The following is a 17,979-nucleotide window of genomic DNA, read 5'->3' on the forward strand; positions in this document are numbered from 1 at the left end:
GTGTGGAGCATAAACACCGGCATGCACCTGTTGGGCCGAATGGCCTGTTTCTGTGCTGTAAATACTTTGTAACTTGTCTTCCAACTAAATACGTTCATGGAATGGAAGCCCCGTCAGGAAGATGAAGGCGCAGGCTCCTCCGAAATGGTAGCGCGAGAACATGTCATTTAATAGGATTAAAATATCAGCAATTCTACCACAAATAATACCAAACACTAAAGCTCCTCTAAACTGAATAAAAAGCAGTGAGTGAGTCCACAGAAGCCACAATACAGAGTAGAGTAAAACTCCTTATAAATCTCCAGCTAAATTTGAACCAACACTGTCGCAGCATCATTGGTGGAAGCAGCTCACTGGCCAAGGATTCTCTGTTCGATGCAGTCACATAGTCAACATCACCATCAAACGGCAAGTAAATGTGATAGCGGGGAGCAACTCACACCTCGCGTGGGTCGTGGCAGGCGTGTCCAAAACCCAGTACAGTCAGATCAAAGGGAGTGAAGGGTTATGGGGGGCGGGCGGGGAAGTGGAGCTGAGCCCAAGATCAGATCAGCCAGCTCGAGGGGCCAAATGGTCTACTCCTATTTCTTGCGTTCTTAAAGTAAGTCACACCACAGGGTCTACACTTGAAGCAGTACCAAATGTCGGCATAACCCGACAGCCAGCTCCAGGCCAAGTCACATAGGAGCATTCACTCCCAATAAAAAACCTTTTAAAAAAAGTCAGGAATATATATATTTATATATATATATATATATTTTTTTTTTTTAAGAACTTTAATTTAAATGAATGTTTTCTTTTTTTTTAAATTGTGTTTTAGGTGTTTGGAGGGGGGGTTCTCATTCATAGTAATGAGAGTTCTGGACTTACGGAACTCCTATTACAATGAATGAGAATCTATACTTCACCTGATTGGCTGCTGTCTCAGCTCCCGGCCTGCGTACGTCCCCACGTGCACGCGCTGCGACGCGCAGTCACGTGAGGCCTCAGGCTCGCAAGTTCCAATGGGTGCAGCAGCAACAGGTAACTGCGCATCTTTTTTCTCTCTTTCTGTCGTTTGCCCGCGGGAAGAGCTCGAACGGAATTTCAGGGCCATTAAATGGAATACGTGCAAAAGACCAATTCTGGTGCAGAAGTCCCACTGAAGGGATAAAGTGTAGCTACATCAGCATTCCCTTCACCTCCAGCTACTGAGCCGAGACCACTTGGTGTCAACAGAACAGCGGCACCTGGTTATTACACTTCTGTTTAAGCCGTGATCGCATCATTAAACTCTAGGCTCCAAGCAACATGTGTTTAATTCAATGAACACTCCAAGCATTTCACGCATTTATTTCGAATCATTTCAATACAGCAACTTAAACATCAATGCTTTCTGCATATTTGGTGGCTGCTGCTGCAGTGATTTTGAACAGATGATCAGATCATTGTCACGCTGTAAGAATATATGGAGGGGGCTGGGCCAACATCTGACTAAATAGAAAACCGAAAGTTCAACACTTCTTCATTTTGAGACTCTCACAGTAGGTTGCAGTTTTCTAGAGGTTAGGGCGGTTAATGGCTTGCATCAATTACTCAAGGCTGGCAGCAGGTATTCACCAATGTGTAGGAAATTATAAGTTCTGTTCTTATCTGCTTTGAACATTTACTTAAAAAAAAACAGTGGAGCAGCAAGTTAATACAGAACTCAATGGCAGTTGTGAGGGGCCAGGTCATTCATTAGAACTTAAGAAATAGGAGCAGGAGTAGGCCATACGGTCCCTCGAGCCTGTTCCGCCATTCAATAAGATCATGGCTGATCTGATCATGGCCTCAATTCCACTTCCCCACCCGCTTCCCATAACCCTCGACTCCCACACATCCTACACAGAGTTCCTGATCTCAACAACTTTCTCAACTTCAGGATGTCCCAAAGTGCATCACAGTCAATGAAGAATGTTTGGAGTGTAGTCACTGTTGTAATGTAGGAAAGGAGAGAGGCTAAGTCCCTAGCCACGTGCCTTTAATCCCTTGGGATGTTTTTCTAAGCTAAAGGCACTCTGTAAATGCAAGCGACTGTTGGTGACTGCTGGTATTGAAGGAGGGTTGGGAGCAGAACTCTCGGGCGTAGCTGGTGCCTGGCACTGAGGCACGAGAGAGAGAGATAATTACCAGAAAGGGAAACTCAGTGGTTGCCAGGAACAAAGTACTGTAGTCTTCTGTGGACAACACAGGGTTTTATTTTCAGCACTATTGTGGGCTCCCATAAATCAGCAGGGAGAATTCATCACATAGAAGTGTTCATTCAGAATTTAAAACAAATATACTGAAAAAGATGAAATGCAGCACTGCGTGACCTGAGCTGTTAGTTATTGTTGTTAGATATAGATGCTTGTAACAACAGGGATATGGCTGTATTCCCACTTGAACTTTAAGATTAATGTTCAACCCCACTCCAGCACTTGAACACGCAGGCTGGGCCCATACTTCAGTGCAGTATTCAGGGGGTGCTGCTTTGCTAGAGATGCCATCTTTCAGTGTCAGGATATCTCCCACTGTCCTGGTTCACCTTCCTTCATCAAACACCACCATCAAAAAGCAGACAGACCGGTCAAGCCCCCACACAGGTGTTTGGGGGGCCTGCTGTCTGCCTACATAACGGTGACGACACTGGGGGACGGACCTCATTGGCGGGAAGCCACTTGGACATTCCGAGAGCATGATGCAAAAAAGGCAAGAGGAAGAAAGTGTGCAGACTGCTCAAGAATGGTCATGTCCAAAAGACATTGCGGCAGATTTCACAAAAATCTAATTTTTCTTCATAATCTGAATGTTTTCAATCTGCCTGGATGTCGTTGGAGAAATATACCCAATTGAAAACAAAATTCTCTCCCGTGCACTGTAGGTCTGATGAAAGGTCATCAATTTTTTTTTAAGTAGACGCTAAGCCAAGGAAGGAGATATTAGGAAGGATGAAAAAAAGCTGGATTGAAAAAGGTGGCATTTATACAGGGTCTTAAAAGGAGAGATGATGGAGGGGGGCGGAGAGGTTTAGGGAGGCCATTCCAGAGCAAGGGGTTTCAGCAGCTGAAGGCACGGCCAATGGTGGGCTGGGGGCGGGGGGGGGAGAGGGGTGTGTTCAGGAGGCCAGAGTCGGAGGAAGAAAGTGTTTAGGGGAGGAAGATGGGGTTTGTCGGGCTGGAGGAGGTTACAGAGATGGGAAGGGGTAAGAATTTTAAATGTGTGGTGTTTGGGGTGGTGGCAGGAGCCAATGTAGATGAAAGGAATCATGGGGTATGGAGAGAAGGCAGGAGTGGGGTACTGAAGTGCATGATCAGCTATGATCATATTGAATGGTGGTGCAGGCTCGAAGGGCCAAATGGCCTACTCCTGCACCTATTTCCTATGTTTCTATGAGGACAGAGGGGATGAGTGAGTGGAATTTGGTATGGGGCACAATGTGGACAATGGTGTTTCGGATGAGTTGAGTTTGGAGGATGGGAGGCTGGCCAGGGAAACACTGGATTAATCTAGTCAACTGCGTTCTGGTTTCCTGGTGTGAGCATCTCTCAAGTCAAAGCACTCATGGTTTCCGATGGAATTGCTCCTCAGGACACTTGCTATCAGCGATGGCACCTCAGTGACCCAGCAGCAAGGGAGCTCCAACTCAAAGTTCCTCATACTGGTTTAAAAAATGATATTTTTAAAATAAAAATGTAATGTTTCTTCTCTATACTGAATGATTAGAACAGAAAGCTCGGACTCCCAGACTTCCCTTCCTCATCAAGCGCAATTTCCTGTGCACCATTCTCAACTGTGGAAATGCTGCTGTGGCAACCGTCTGTCTGCTAAACTAACCACGTGAGCCTTTTATTCCTAATTCTGAGCACTGAAATGATCCTATTGTAAAAAAACAGCGGTTCCCCAATCGAATGTTTACTGTATTCTCTGTATTACTCATCTCAAGTACATGCATCCTCCCAATGAGTGTAAAACCAGTACCAATTTTTCTTGCAAATTTGAGTTAAACAAGAATCCATTTGGTTCTAATTTTCAGGGCATTTGGAAAAATCTGAAAAACCTGGGGCAGAATCGAAGAGATATTCAAAACTGGCTCGTTAAAGTGAACCAAATAAGGACACAATTTGTAACCAACTCCAAAGAGAGGGATTAAAATCAACTTCCAAAATGTATATCCAACTAAATTAAACCCTCAGAAAGACAGAACATTACAAGACATTTTTTGCCAGAGAATCACAGTAGACAGTGTCAATTTAGGGTTAAACAGACAGTTTACAAGTCCCAAAATGCTGAACTGGAATAACCATCAGCCAAATTACACAGGTAATAAGCTGCACTAGCTCAGCTCGCATTCATTCTGAAAAGTACAGCATTTAGGATAACTCCGCTCCCCTGATCAGTATCCGCAAACACACGGGTATTATTTAACCCCGCTGATCGCTAAAAGAAGAAATGGAATGTGGGAAATATGCAGAAGTCAGCAAAATTGAGAAAAGGCAAGGTATTATCAGATAATGCTGGAAACACTCAGCGGGTCAGGCAGCATCGGTGGAGAGAGAAACAGAGTTAACGTTTCAGGTCGATGACCCTTCGGTAGCTTTTGTTGCTGAATGTTGCCAGCATTTTCTCCTTTTATTTCAGATTTCCAGCATCCAAAACAACTTGCATTTATAAAGCGCCTTTAATGGAGCAAAACGTCCCAAGGCACTTCACAGGACTTTTATCAAACAAAATATGATACCGAGTCACATTAGGGCAGATGACCAAAAGCACGGTTAAAGAGGTAGATTTTAAGGAGCATCTTAAAAGGAGGAAAGAAAGGTGGAGAGGTTGAGGGAGGGAGTTCCAGAGCTTCGGGTCTTGGCAGCCTAAGGCACGGCCGCCAATGGTGGGGCGATGAAAATCGGGATGCTCATGAGGCGGGAATTGGAAGAACGCAGAGATCGCTGTATTGTGCTTTTATTGAGGCAAGTTATTATGTTACCGATGTGTCCCCTTCCTCAGAATGCTGTGTACTTTCAGCAGTTCTCGTTGTGTCTCAGATTTCCAGGTTTCCCTTTATTTTACCAGTTAATCCCTAGCTCTTAAAACAGATGGTTTCGCAGAAGCTATTAAATCTGTTTAGTGGGTAAATGTGCAAGGTGTGAAATGCATGAGAATTAACAACCTGCAACTCAATGGGGATTAGAAGATTGATGTAAATTCCGATTCAGAACAACAGATGCAACATTTACTGCCACTTAGCATCTTGTTAAATCAAACGGGACAGCTAGGCTTCTAAATGGCAGATATTACTGGGGACTGAGCTCAGTAAACTGCTTTCAATCGGTATAAGATGTACCATTTTTCAAGCAGGAGCTGCCAGTTTAGCAGTGTTTACACAGCACTGAAAAGATATCGCACAGAGACGGAGATCTCCCCAAACCCTGCAGAGCCCGGACACAGAATCAACAGCCTCGTTATCCAGAATTCAAACCAGGTTCAGAAATTAGAGTGGGTAAATGAATAGGGAATAGGAAGGTACCAGATACAATCCCTGCTGGGTGCGGAGTTAGGTCCGCTAAGGTAGTGATGGCCTCAACGGGAAGACAGGTGAGCTGAGATCCATCACTCGCTATCCACAAACCCTACTGGAAATGCATCAGGTGGGCACCAGCTCAGATTCAGACAGGTGAGATAACAGAGAACTGCCAGTGCCCATGGGATTCCATGAATTGAATTGCAGCTTTCAGGACAGGAAGTGCAAGGTGAGCAAGGTCAATGGGAACAGTGGCAGAGAACATACACAATCGTAAACAGTGAGGAGCAGAGTACAGCAGACTTCAGGAGGACATAGACAGACTGGTGAAATGGGCAGACACATGGCAGATGAAATTTAATGCAAAGAAGTGTGAAATTTTGCATTTTAGAAGGAAGAATGAGGAGAGGCAATATAAACAAAGTAGTACAATTTTAAAGGGGCTGCAGGAACAGAAATCTGGAGTTTCACATACACAGATCTTTGAAGGTGGCAGGACACGTTGAGAAGGCGGTCAAAAAAGCATACGGGATCCTAAACTTTTATAAATAGAGGCAGAGAGTACAAAAAGCACGGAAGCTATGCTAAACTTTTATAAAACAATGGTTAGGCCTCAGTTGCGAGTATTGTGTCCAATTCTGGGCGCCACACTTGCAGAAGGGTGTCGAGGTCTCGAGAGGGTGCGGAGGAGATTTACTAGAATGGTTTCAGGGATGAGGGACCAGTTATATGGAGGGACTGGAGAAGCTGGGGTTGTTCTCCTTAGAGCAGAGAAGGACAAGGAGAGATTTAACAGAGGTGCTCAAAATTATGACGGGTTTTGATAGAGTTGAGAAGGAGAAGCTCTTTCCACTGGGAGGAGGGTCAATAACCAGAACACAGATTTAAGGAAATTGGAAAAAGAATCAGAGGTGAGATGAAATGTGAATTCCAATTTGTTTTTTTCAATTTTGAAATCGAGGTGTTGTTTAATGTAGGTCAGTGAGCACAGAAAAGTTTGATTAAACATCGCAACCACAAACTAGTTCCTTAAATTCTTGCCTAAAATCTCTAGCCTCAGCTCAAGTTATAAAACAGCTACAAATGCTCATGCATAACCGATTGCTCCAGTGTTAAAACACTCGTTCGCCTCTAATGATCTATAAAATATTGAATGGCAATTCCAATTCATCCAAATAAAGTGCTCAAATTACAGGATGCAGATTGTGGAGCAAATTCTTCCAATTCAGCAACACTAGGTGTGAACCCAGTTTATTTTCTGATGTTTTCTCCCTAGTATAAAATTCATTTATCCAAATAGTAATTTACAGCTGGAATCGTATTTTAGATTTTTAAAAAAAAAAAAAGAGCCTTTATTCCCCGATCTATAAACACTGTCCATGGATTTAAGGTATAGGCACTTTAGTGACTTTTTTCTTCTGTTAATTGTGACTGGCACTGCAAGATGAAAAAATTGAATAATTACTAGAATTTACAGCACCGAAACAGGCCATTCAGCCCCACTGGTCGATGCCAGTGTTTATGCTCCACATGAGCCTCCTCCCACCCATCAGCATAACACAGAAACATCGAAAATAGGAGAAGTAATAGGCCATTCAGCTCTTCAAGCCTGCACCACCATTCAAATGTGATCATGGCTGATCCTCTATCTCAACACTATATTCCTGCTTTTTCCCCATACCCCTTGATGCCTTGTGTGTCTGGAACCTTTCCTTTCCTCATGTACTAATCTAGCCTCCCCTTAAATGCATCGATACTATTCGCCTCAACTATTCCATGTGGTAGCAAGTTCCACATTCTCACCACTCTCTGGGTAAAGAAGTTATAAATGCATACCTTGGTTGGTGAAATAAATCAGAAATAGCCTATCTTCCTTTCTCCACCTCAATTTCCTCCCCATCCCTTGCGATAGTGAAAACTCCTTGCCGGGGCACAGACCTACAAATCTCGGATACCTCACTCAGGTGACAACATTTCTACTGAAGGCTAGACTTTGTGTGTTAGCAGGCTGGCCCACCTTGGAGCAGACCGTAGCCGAGCCGTATATTGTTTTCACGCGTCTACAGTCCAGCAGGGATCACTGGCTTAGCCCAGGGCCATTGAAGCCAACTTCGGCACCCACCCACAATCTCAGGTGGAGATCAGCCAACACCATGGATTGGAAATCACACTGGGACATGACAGTCTTTATGGCTCAGTACCTCGCAGCAAATTTACCCAAGAGTAGCTGAGCCATATAAACCAGGAAGCTATCTTCACACCACTAAGTTCCTGAGCTGATGCGGCTGTAGGGTCGCAAAAAAACAAAATTGTAGATCTCGGAAATTCAGGAGCGAAATTAGGGAGGGCTTTTTCACACAAAAGGGTATTAGCAATCTGGAACTCTCTCTCCATAAAGGCTGTGGATGCTGGGACAATTGGAATTTTCACGACTGCGATGGATTGGTTTTGTTGGGTAAGGGTATCAAGGGATATGGAGCAAAGACGGGTAAATGGAGCGGAGCTGCAGAACAGCCGTAACCCAATTGAATGGCGGAGCAGGTTCGAGGGGCTGAAGGGCCTCCTCCTGTTCCCAAATATCCTCAACGCGCTGGAGTTAGACAGGAGGCAGAATAAGAGCCAGCCAAGGTTGCTGCAGTTGATCACTATCCAGTGACCCCTGCTGCAAGTGCTTATGTTTCGCATTGGCCGCAAAGCCCCCACAGTCAAATAGCCCATTAACAATCACTAATATGACCCCTTACATGAAGAATGGTCACTTGACCAAGACAGTGTAGAGTGCCTGATGCCCAAAGGACTAACTCAAACAATGAGGGGAGAAAATCAGGGAAAGGCCTCCAAACTCAGGAGAAAACCCTGGTGATTTAATAAAAACATCACACCAAACAATTCAGAATGATCTTCTTGTGGATGAGAAGAATCTGTCTTATCCTTGGTAGCTACTGGTAGCCCATGTTCGGAACCAGCGAGCACCGACTATACCTCAGAGACTGGGAGCTGCTGGGGCTCAGCCCTTTTAGTAGCCAATACAATTAGGACGTTTGCATTGGGAGTGTGGAGTCAAAGGTAAGGGCAGGACCTCAATATAGATTGATGGGAATCTTTCACTTCAAATACATCCTACCGAAATTTAAAGTTGTACAGTGTTCAGTTTCTACAAAAGGTATCGTTCAAATACTTTGAGGTCACCTCAGCGGGGGAATGCTTCAGAAAGCAAGAAATCGTACATTGTATCTCAGTGCCTTACCTATGGTCAAGCCATTGAATTTCCCGAGACAACTGTCCGATAAAAGCAACATTTTTAAAAAACGTTTCATCTCCAGTTGTTCTAAGTTTAAATAAAAAAATGATACTTCTATATTGACTGCACAGCAGTAACAAAAGATCAAGAATTGTCGATTTTATGTGGAAAACGTGATATTACAGTAGTAAACAGCAGAGTAAACATTTGCAAGCCTCTCTCCGAAACGGTGTGCACTTGTTAATATAGAACATGTTTTTTTTTCCAAAATGTTGAAGCACAAGATTCCTACCACACGGCAGAAAAATGGATGAGCTCTGTGTGCCAGTCGGTCACTCTTGCTCTCATGTTTTAGGTATAATAAATTTTACAGTGACCCATAGCCTCAAAGGTTGATTGTATAAAAAGATTCCTAAAGACAACTTTTAAAGTTCAGATCCATTCCATCTTCATCTCCAGGGGCTGTGTGGCTTCTGACATTGCAAAAACATCAGTTCTTGAAACGTGTTTGCTCACAGATGTGGTTAAATTTCCTGGAAGAAAAAAAAAGGGATAAAAGGTTAAAAAGTGTCGGGATTTCCCTAATTTGAGACTCAAAATATTTCCCAGTCAAAACTAATTCAAATTTAGGTTACAGGAATCGATCCATATATACAAATCTTGTCTGTCACATACAATGTGTGTCAGCTGTGACTCTGGGTCGCTCCCTCGCCTGAGCCAGAAGGTTGTGGGTTCAAGTCCCACTCCAGGAACTTGAGCCATAAATCGAGGCTGACATTCCCAGTGCAGTGCTGAGCAAGCGCTGCACTGTTGGAGGTGCCGTCTTTTGGGTGAGACATTAAACCGAGGTCCCACCTGTCTCTCAGGTGGACGTAAAAGATCCCACAGCACTATTTTGAAGAGGAGCAGGGGAGTTATCCTCGGTGTCCTGGCCAATATTTATCTCTCAATCAACATAACAAAAACAGATTTATTTGGTTATTATCTCATTGCTGTTTGTGGGAGTTTGCTGTGTGCAACTTGGCTGTCGTGTTTCCCACATTACTACAGTGACTACACTTCAAAAGTACTTAATTGGCTGTAAAGCGCTTTGAGATGTCCAGTGGTCGTGAAAGGCGCTATAGAAATGCAAGTCTTTCTTTCATAGGCGCAAATATCAACAACTTGGATTTATTTTGCACCTTTAACGCAGTAAAATTTCCCAAGGTGCTTCACAGGAATGAATATCAGACACAATGGGCCCAAGTTTCCACATGATTTGCGCCTGATTTTTAGGAGCAACTGGTGGAGAACGGACTATCTTAGAAATCGCAATTCTCCACATTTTTTTTTCTGCAGTTCTAGTCAGTTAGAACAGTTCTACTTTGGAACAGAATTTTTTCTTCAAAAGGGGGCGTGTCCGGCCACTGACGCCTGATTTGAAAGTTTCCACAGTGAAAACGTACTCCAAACTAAAGTAGAATGGAGCAAGTGAAGATTTTTGTAGAACTGAAAAAACCTGTTCTACACATTAAAAAATCAGGCGCAGGTTACAAATTAGGCGTCCAGAACGAGGTGGGCGGGGGGGGAGGGGGGGAGAAGGGAAGTCATTAAATTCTATAATAAATCCTTATTTATACTTATACAAATATTATACAAATAAATCCAACCTGAATAAACATTTATAAGCAAAGAAAAGATTAAATAAACCATCTTCCTACCTGTGTGAAAGTGCTTCAGGCAGGCCTTTCGGGATCGAAGGCTGAACAGGCCGACCCGAGACTTCGGGCAGGGCCCGTCCCCAGCACCAGATTTACAGGTAGGTGGCGTTGGGTCGGGTCGAGTCGGGGAGGGGGGGGGGGGGGGAAAGAGAGAGGGAGGGAGAGAGAGGGAGGGAGAGAGAGAGGGGGGGAGGGAGGGAGAGAGAGAGGGGGGGGGAGGAGAGGGGGAGAGAGAAAGAGAGGGGGGGAGGGAGAGAGAGAGAGAGAGAGAGAGAGAGAGAGAGAGAGAGAGAGGGGGGCAGGGAGGGAGGGAGGGAGGGGAGGGGGGGGGGAAGGTCAGGTCGGATCCATGTCCGGGAGCGGGAGTCGGGGGGGGGGGGGGGGGGGGCGAGTGTCGGGTCTGGTCCGGAGGAGGGGGGGGGGGGGGGGGGGGGGGGGCGAGTGTCGGGTCTGGTCCGGAGGCGGGGGGGGGGGGGGGGGGGAGTGTCGGGTCTGGTCCGGAGGAGGGGGGGGGGGGGGGGGGGGGGGGGCGAGTGTCGGGTCTGGTCCGGAGGAGGGGGGGGGGGGCGAGTGTCGGGTCTGGTCCGGAGGGGGGGGGGGGGGGGGGGGGGGGGGGGGGGCGAGTGTCGGGTCTGGTCCGGAGGCGGGGGGGGGGGGGGGGGGGGGGGGGGGGCGAGTGTCGGGTCTGGTCCGGAAGCAGTGGGGGCAGGGGGGGTGGCGGGGAGCGGGTCTGGTCGGGGGGGGGGGAGCAGGAGCTGGCCGTGGGAGGAGCCTTATTCACGCAGCCCCTGTGAGGCCATTGGGCCAGGGCTAGGGGCTGCGTGCTTCGGGCCCCTCCCACACAGTTTCGGGCGCCTGGAGCTACTGCACTTGCGTGCCCACTGTAGCGCGCATGTGCAGAGGTCCCGGCACTGTTTTCAGCGCAGGGACCTGGCTCCGTCCCCCACAGCTCATGCTGGCTGCGCCGAGAGCCAGAGGACCTGCAAGTGGGTGGAGAATACCGAGGATTTTTTTAGGCGCACTTTGTGGCGCGAAAAACGGGCGTCCAGGTCGGGACTGCGCCGTTCTAGGCACGTGTGGAAACTTGGGCCCAATGTGTCACCAAGCCACACATGGAGATATTAGGGCAGATGACCAAAAGCTTGGTCAAAGAGGTAGGTTTTAAGGAGTATCTTAAAAGGAGGAAAGAGGTAGAGAGGCAGAGAGATTCTGGGAGCTGAGGGCCCAGGTAGCTGTTGGCACGGCCATCAATGGGAGGCCAAGAAAATTGGGGATGCACAATAGGCCAGAATTGGAGGAACGCAGAGCTAAAACATGCAACAGCAAATCACAACTGGATAATCTTTAGAAAATGTTTGAAAATTCTTGGTTTATATAGGGAGGAGCTGAGAATTTACAATCAGATGCCAATTAGGGCAGTCAATTAACCATACCATTCGGATTAGTATCAGAGAGTGCAGTAAACATAGAAACAGAAAATAGGTGCAGGAGTAGGCCATTCGGCCCTTCGAGCCTGCACCACCATTCAATATGATCATGGCTGATCATTTCCTCAGTACTCCTTTCCTGCTTTCTCTCCATACCCCTTGATACCTTTAGCCGCAAGGGTAGTAGCATTGCAAAAGCAAGTAGGCCATTTTGGACCGTTCCCGGCAGCAAGCCAATAGACGATCAGATTTCTGCTCTGGTTCAGTGAAACTCTCTGGCTCCAAATGGACAGGCCACTAAACGGAGCTCCTCACAGCTGCAGCCAGCTTGTCACAAGCCAGTTATTTTATGCCTATTAGAAAAGTGTTATCAAGACAAACACCCTTCTTGTTATTATACAATATATTGACGGGTACATAGTACAGTGATCCTCTTGTTACAACACATCCTTTGACTTACTATAAGCAATACCGAGGGACAGCCACTAACTCTGTAACCTTTATTGTTCAAACTTAAGTGACAGTGGCCAATTACATTGAATTCTAGCTCGGCGTCAAGGCAACTTGGAAAGTGGCGGGCAAAATGTTCCAAAACGTTTGCAACACTAAGAGAAGAATGAGTTAACCTGCATGTGGTACTCACATGGCGTGATGTGCTTTAACCTGCGTGCGACAGTTTCGACCCCAGTAGCAGTCCGGACGTGCAGTTACAGACCCTACAAGATCAATTTGTTGCAATTTAAACAAAAACATTCTTTATGAAGACTTGACAAGATTATTCTGAAAGAACTCTTATAGCCCTGTTTGTGTTGCACCGGATCCAACATACAGGAGTAAGAGTCAGGTTGAAAACCTGTGTACGAATGACAGCGAGCTTTTCAATTCACACATGGAGATGCACATAATACACTGGGACTCAAATTAAATGCAGTAGAATTCACTTCTTATTTAGGGATTTTTTTATAACCATTACAAACTTGATCTCAAGAGCACTGAGTAATTGAGGTTATGCATTTCTATGTATTGTTGAGAACCGAGGCTCCATTTAGAAAACACATTTTTTTGTTCATCAGCTTCAATGTAATCCTAAAATATGTACAGGATTTATCTAGTGATTTAAAAATAAATGCCATTAAGAAAAATATTGGGATCCTTGCATTAATTTGTCTGATTTGCCACATAATCCTAAATGTTTAGAGAGAGACACCTGTTCATTTATTGCTGGTATTCTTCAAGTCTCACATTGTGTCTACATTTATCTTCCTTAAAAAATGTTCTCACGTAACAATAGTGACTGAACTTCAAAATTTCCATTCGGCTTTACGGACCTCGAGCCTGCTCCGCCATTCAATAAGATCATGGCTGATCTTCGACCTCAACTCCACTTTCCCGCCCGATCCCCATATCCCTCGATTCTCCTAGACTCCAAATATTTATCTCAGCCTTGAATATACTCAACGACTCAGCATCTGCAGCTCTTTGAGGTAAAGAATTCTAAAGATTCATAACCCTCTGAGTGAAGAAATTCCTCATCTCCGTCTTAAATGGCCGACCCCTTATCTTGAGATGGTGCCTAGTGCTAGCTTCTCCAGCCAGGGGAAACAACCTCTCAGCATTACCGTCAATCCCCCTCAGATCGCCTCTCATTCTGCTAAACTCCAGAGTGTATCGGCCCATTCTATTCAATCTCTCTTCATAAGACAACCTTCTCATCCGAGGAATGAATCTAGTAAACCTTTGTTGCACTGCCTCTAAGGTAGGTATCTCCTTCCTGAGATAAGGAGCTCCAAACTCTGCTTTGGGACAACCTCAGGACATGACTAGAAATGACATAAATGCAAGTGAATTATTTCTTAAAATCGGCTGACCAGTTATTAAATGGAACTAACCTGGAAGTTCTGCAGCAGGAATGTTCTGCCTGTACTGATAGGCCAGCTCACGGAAGCTATGCAGTCCACAACAGTAACAAAGGACAACATTTGTTGAAACATGATAATCTGTTTTGAAAAAAAAATTGAAAGAAAAAGTAATGTAGATAAGTACTTGCTGACGGAATTAAACCCAGAGTCCTCTGTTTATAAGGTAAGCTTGTACAATCCCGTACGGGCCACGAGCACGATGGGCCGAAATGACCTCCTTCCATGCTGTAAATGCCTATGATTCTAACCACAATTGATTCCAATGTATCAAACACTGGAAAATGTCAAACTCGAAACAGTCAAGCGTTAGCTAATAGCACTTCTCTCTCCAACTCAAAGTTCCCATGTTAGTCACTAGATCTCACTTAGATGGCATATGATGGCTATGATTGCATTTTTATCCAATGCACAAGACGACCTCCATACAGACAAGCACAGAAAAGCAGTACTTAAAAATTCAATTGACAATAATCCAATCAAATATCAAAGCAGATCAAAATAAAATGTTGCTGTAATCACCTATTGAGGCAATAACACTAGAAGGTCATGGGTTCAAGTCTCACTCCTGACACGCCAGTGTAATACTAATTTCGGATGAGACATTAAACAGGTGGATCCACCTGCTCTCTCAGGTGGATGGAGAAGATCCCATGGCGCTATTTCGAAGAAGAGGAGCAGGGGAGTTATCCCCGGTGTCCTGGTCAATATTTATCCCTCAATCAACGTCACTAAAACAAATTATCTGGTCATTATCACATTGCTGTTTGTCAGCTTGCTGTGCGCAGAGTGGCTGCCGCGTTTCCCACATTGCAACAGTGACTACACTTCGAACACTTCATTGGCTGTAAAGTGCTTTGGGATGTCCTGAGGTTTCAAAAGGAGCTATAGAAATGCAAGCCTTTCTTTAAATGTTCATTTTTACAATAACCAGTCAACATTTCAATTGCAATTGTGTTCAATTACACAGACCTGTAAGAACAAATGTTCCTCTCTGAAGAGCCAAAAGACTTTCTTGCAGCATCTCTTTCCAAGTAAGGCCTCTAGATGCAAGGTAATTCTGAAAGGTAAGGACAAGCTATGCAAAATCAATTATTATTACATGCAAGGAGATCTGTGGCCTCCAGATCAGAACTTTAAATCTGCTCATGAAGTCAATGTCAAGTATAACTTTTTATTGGTTCAGCACAGACCAGGAGACAGAGAGCAATTCTTTAAAAAGATGAAGTTGTGTTTTGATGACGGGAGGTTAAAAGGTGTCAAGTAACTCTCGTTAGGCTACAGCAAGCAAAATCTGTTGAAGGAATGCTATGGTTGTCCTGCACTAACTGGATGATGGATCCAATCCTTTAAGGTAAGGATAACTAATAAGGCGGATTTGCGCATTTAAAAAAAAAAGGCAGGTTTGTTTGTGCAACCCATTAGAGGAGTTGATTTGATCAGGCAGGTTTGCACCATTGAGGGAATACAGATATAGAGTAACACAAGGAGGCTTGGCAGCAAGTAATCGGCTTTTGATCTCAGCCTGGCTAAGTGCGTGGTCTCAGGAGAGAAAACCCAGAACACAATGGCCAGGATTTTGCGATGGGTAATGATGGTAAACTTTTCGTGTTGGCCGTCAGTACCTCTCTGAAACGGATAGCAACTTCAGGATTTAGTGCCTGCACATCTAAATGCAGAAATCCTGAAGTTGCAGTCTGTCATTCACTGCTTCGCCACAAGCTGTGCTGCAGGCCCCAGGGACCATAGTCAGCAATCTGTTGTGGAATGTCAAATTTCTCCATTCTGATAAAAATTACATTTAAAAAAAAAATAATTAAAAAAAAAAAGTTTGTTCATGATATTTCAGCTTCTACCTTATCCCCATGTGAAAGTCCCAATTTTCATTTCATTCTCTAACTTTTTTTTTTAAATGACAAAAGCTGCTTTTATCATTTATCAATAATAACTTCATGGTGGGGCAGACAATAATCAAGGGAATAATGGAGGCATGTGAAAAAGGAACGGCAGTAATCATGGGGGATTTTAACCTACATATCGATTGGTCAAATCAAATCGCACGGGATAGCCTTGAGGAGGAATTCATAGAATGCATACGGGATTGTTTCTTAGAACAGTATGTTACAGAACCTACAAGGGAGCAAACTATCTTAGATCTGGTCCTGTGTAATGAGACAGGAATAATAAACGATCTCCTAGTAAAAGATCCTCTCGGAATGAGTGATCACAGTATGGTTGAATTTGTAATACAGATTGAGGGTGAGGAAGTAGTGTCTCAAACGAGCATACTATGCTTAAACAAAGGGGACTACAGTGGGATGAGGGCAGAGTTGGCTAAAGTAGACTGGGAACACAGACTAAACGGTGGCACAATTGAGGAACAGTGGAGGACTTTTAAGGAGCTCTTTCATAGTGCTCAACAAAAATATATTCCAGTGAAAAAGAAGGGCGGTAAGAGAAGGGATAACCAGCCGTGGATAACCAAGGAAATAAAGGAGAGTATCAAATTAAAAACCAATGTGTATAAGGTGGCCAAGGTTAGTGGGAAACTAGAAGATTGGGAACATTTTAAACAACAGCAAAGAATGATTAAGAAAGCAATAAAGAAAGGAAAGATAGATTACAAAAGTAAACTTGCGCAAAACAAAAACAGATAGTAAAAGCTTTTACCGATATATAAAACGGAAGAGAGTGACTAAAGTAAATGTTGGTCCCTTAGAAGATGAGAATAATGGGAAATGTGGAAATGGCTGAGACCTTAACCAATTATTTTGCTTCGGTCTTCACAGTGGAAGACACAAAAACCATGCCAAACATTGCTGGTCACGGGAATGTGGGAAGGGAGGACCTTGAGATTATCACTAGGGAGGTAGTGCTGGACAGGCTAATGGGACTCAAGGTAGACAAGTCCCCTGGTCCTGATGAAATGCATCCCAGGGTATTAAAAGAGATGGCGGAAGTTATAGCAGATGCATTCGTTATAATCTACCAAAATTCTCTGGACTCTGGGGAGGTACCAGCGGATTGGAAAGCAGCTAATGTAACGCCTCTGTTTAAAAAAGAGGGCAGACAAAAGGCAGGTAACTATAGGCCGGTTAGTTTAACATCTGTAGTGGGGAAAATGCTTGAAACTATCATTAAAGAAGAAATAGCGAGACATCTAGATAGGAATAGTACAATCAAGCAGACGCAGCATGGATTCATGAAGGGGAAATCATGTTTAACTAATTTACTGGAATTCTTTGAGGATATAACGAGCATGGTGGATAGAGGTGTACCGATGGATGTGGTGTATTTAGATTTCCAAAAGGCATTCGATAAGGTGCCACACAAAAGGTACACGGAGTCAGAGGAAATGTATTAGCATGGATCGAGAATTGGCTGGCTAACAGAAAGCAGAGAGTCGGGATAAATGGGTCCTTTTCGGGTTGGAAATCGGTGGTTAGTGGTGTGCCATAGGAATCGGTGCTGGGACCACAACTGTTTACAATATACATAGATGACCTGGAAGAGGGGACAGAGTGTAGTGTAACAAAATTTGCAGATGACACAAAGATTAGTGGGAAAGTGGGTTGTGTCGAGGACACAGAGAGGCTGCAAAAAGATTTAGATAGGTTAAGCGAATGGGCTAAGGTTTGGCAGATGGAATACAATGTCGGAAAATGTGAGGTCATCCACCTTGGGAAAAAAAAAAAACAGTAAAAGGGAATATTATTTGAATGGGGAGAAATTACAACATGCTGCGGTGCAGAGGGACCTGGGGGTCCTTGTGCATGAATCCCAAAAAGTTAGTTTGCAGGTGCAGCAGGTAATCAGGAAGGCGAATGGAATATTGGCCTTCATTGCGAGAGGGATGGAGTACAAAAACAGGAGGTCCTGCTGCAACTGTACAGGGTATTGGTGAGGCCGCACCTGGAGTATTGCGTGCAGTTTTGGTCATCTTACTTAAGGAAGGATATACTAGCTTTGGAGGGGGTACAGAGACGATTCACTAGGCTGATTCCGGAGATGAGGGGGTTACCTTATGATGATAGATTGAGTAGACTGGGTCTTTACTCGTTGGAGTTCAGAAGGATGAGGGGTGATCTTATAGAAACATTTAAAATAATGAAAGAGATAGACAAGATAGAGGCAGAGAGGTTGTTTCCACTGGTCGGGGAGACTAGAACTAGGGGGC

General features: G+C 44.5%; 1 protein-coding gene across 2 annotated transcripts in view; it reads right to left on the bottom strand.

Annotated features, from left to right (window-relative positions):
- Positions 1 to 1,317: 1,317 nt before the first annotated feature.
- The window catches only part of chfr (checkpoint with forkhead and ring finger domains, E3 ubiquitin protein ligase), a 68,270-nt gene continuing 51,608 nt past the window's right edge, over positions 1,318 to 17,979 (bottom strand). For both annotated transcript variants that reach the window (XM_070888103.1, XM_070888102.1), the window contains 4 exons: positions 14,775 to 14,862; positions 13,776 to 13,883; positions 12,530 to 12,602; positions 1,318 to 9,292 (listed from right to left, as the gene is read on the bottom strand). In XM_070888103.1, the coding sequence (XP_070744204.1) occupies positions 9,250 to 9,292; positions 12,530 to 12,602; positions 13,776 to 13,883; positions 14,775 to 14,862 (312 nt within the window). In that variant the 3' untranslated portion in view covers positions 1,318 to 9,249. The remainder of the gene's footprint in view (positions 9,293 to 12,529; positions 12,603 to 13,775; positions 13,884 to 14,774; positions 14,863 to 17,979) is intronic.

The sequence above is a fragment of the Pristiophorus japonicus genome, chromosome 8, assembly GCF_044704955.1.
Source record: "Pristiophorus japonicus isolate sPriJap1 chromosome 8, sPriJap1.hap1, whole genome shotgun sequence".
NCBI classification, from domain to species: Eukaryota; Metazoa; Chordata; class Chondrichthyes; family Pristiophoridae; genus Pristiophorus; species Pristiophorus japonicus.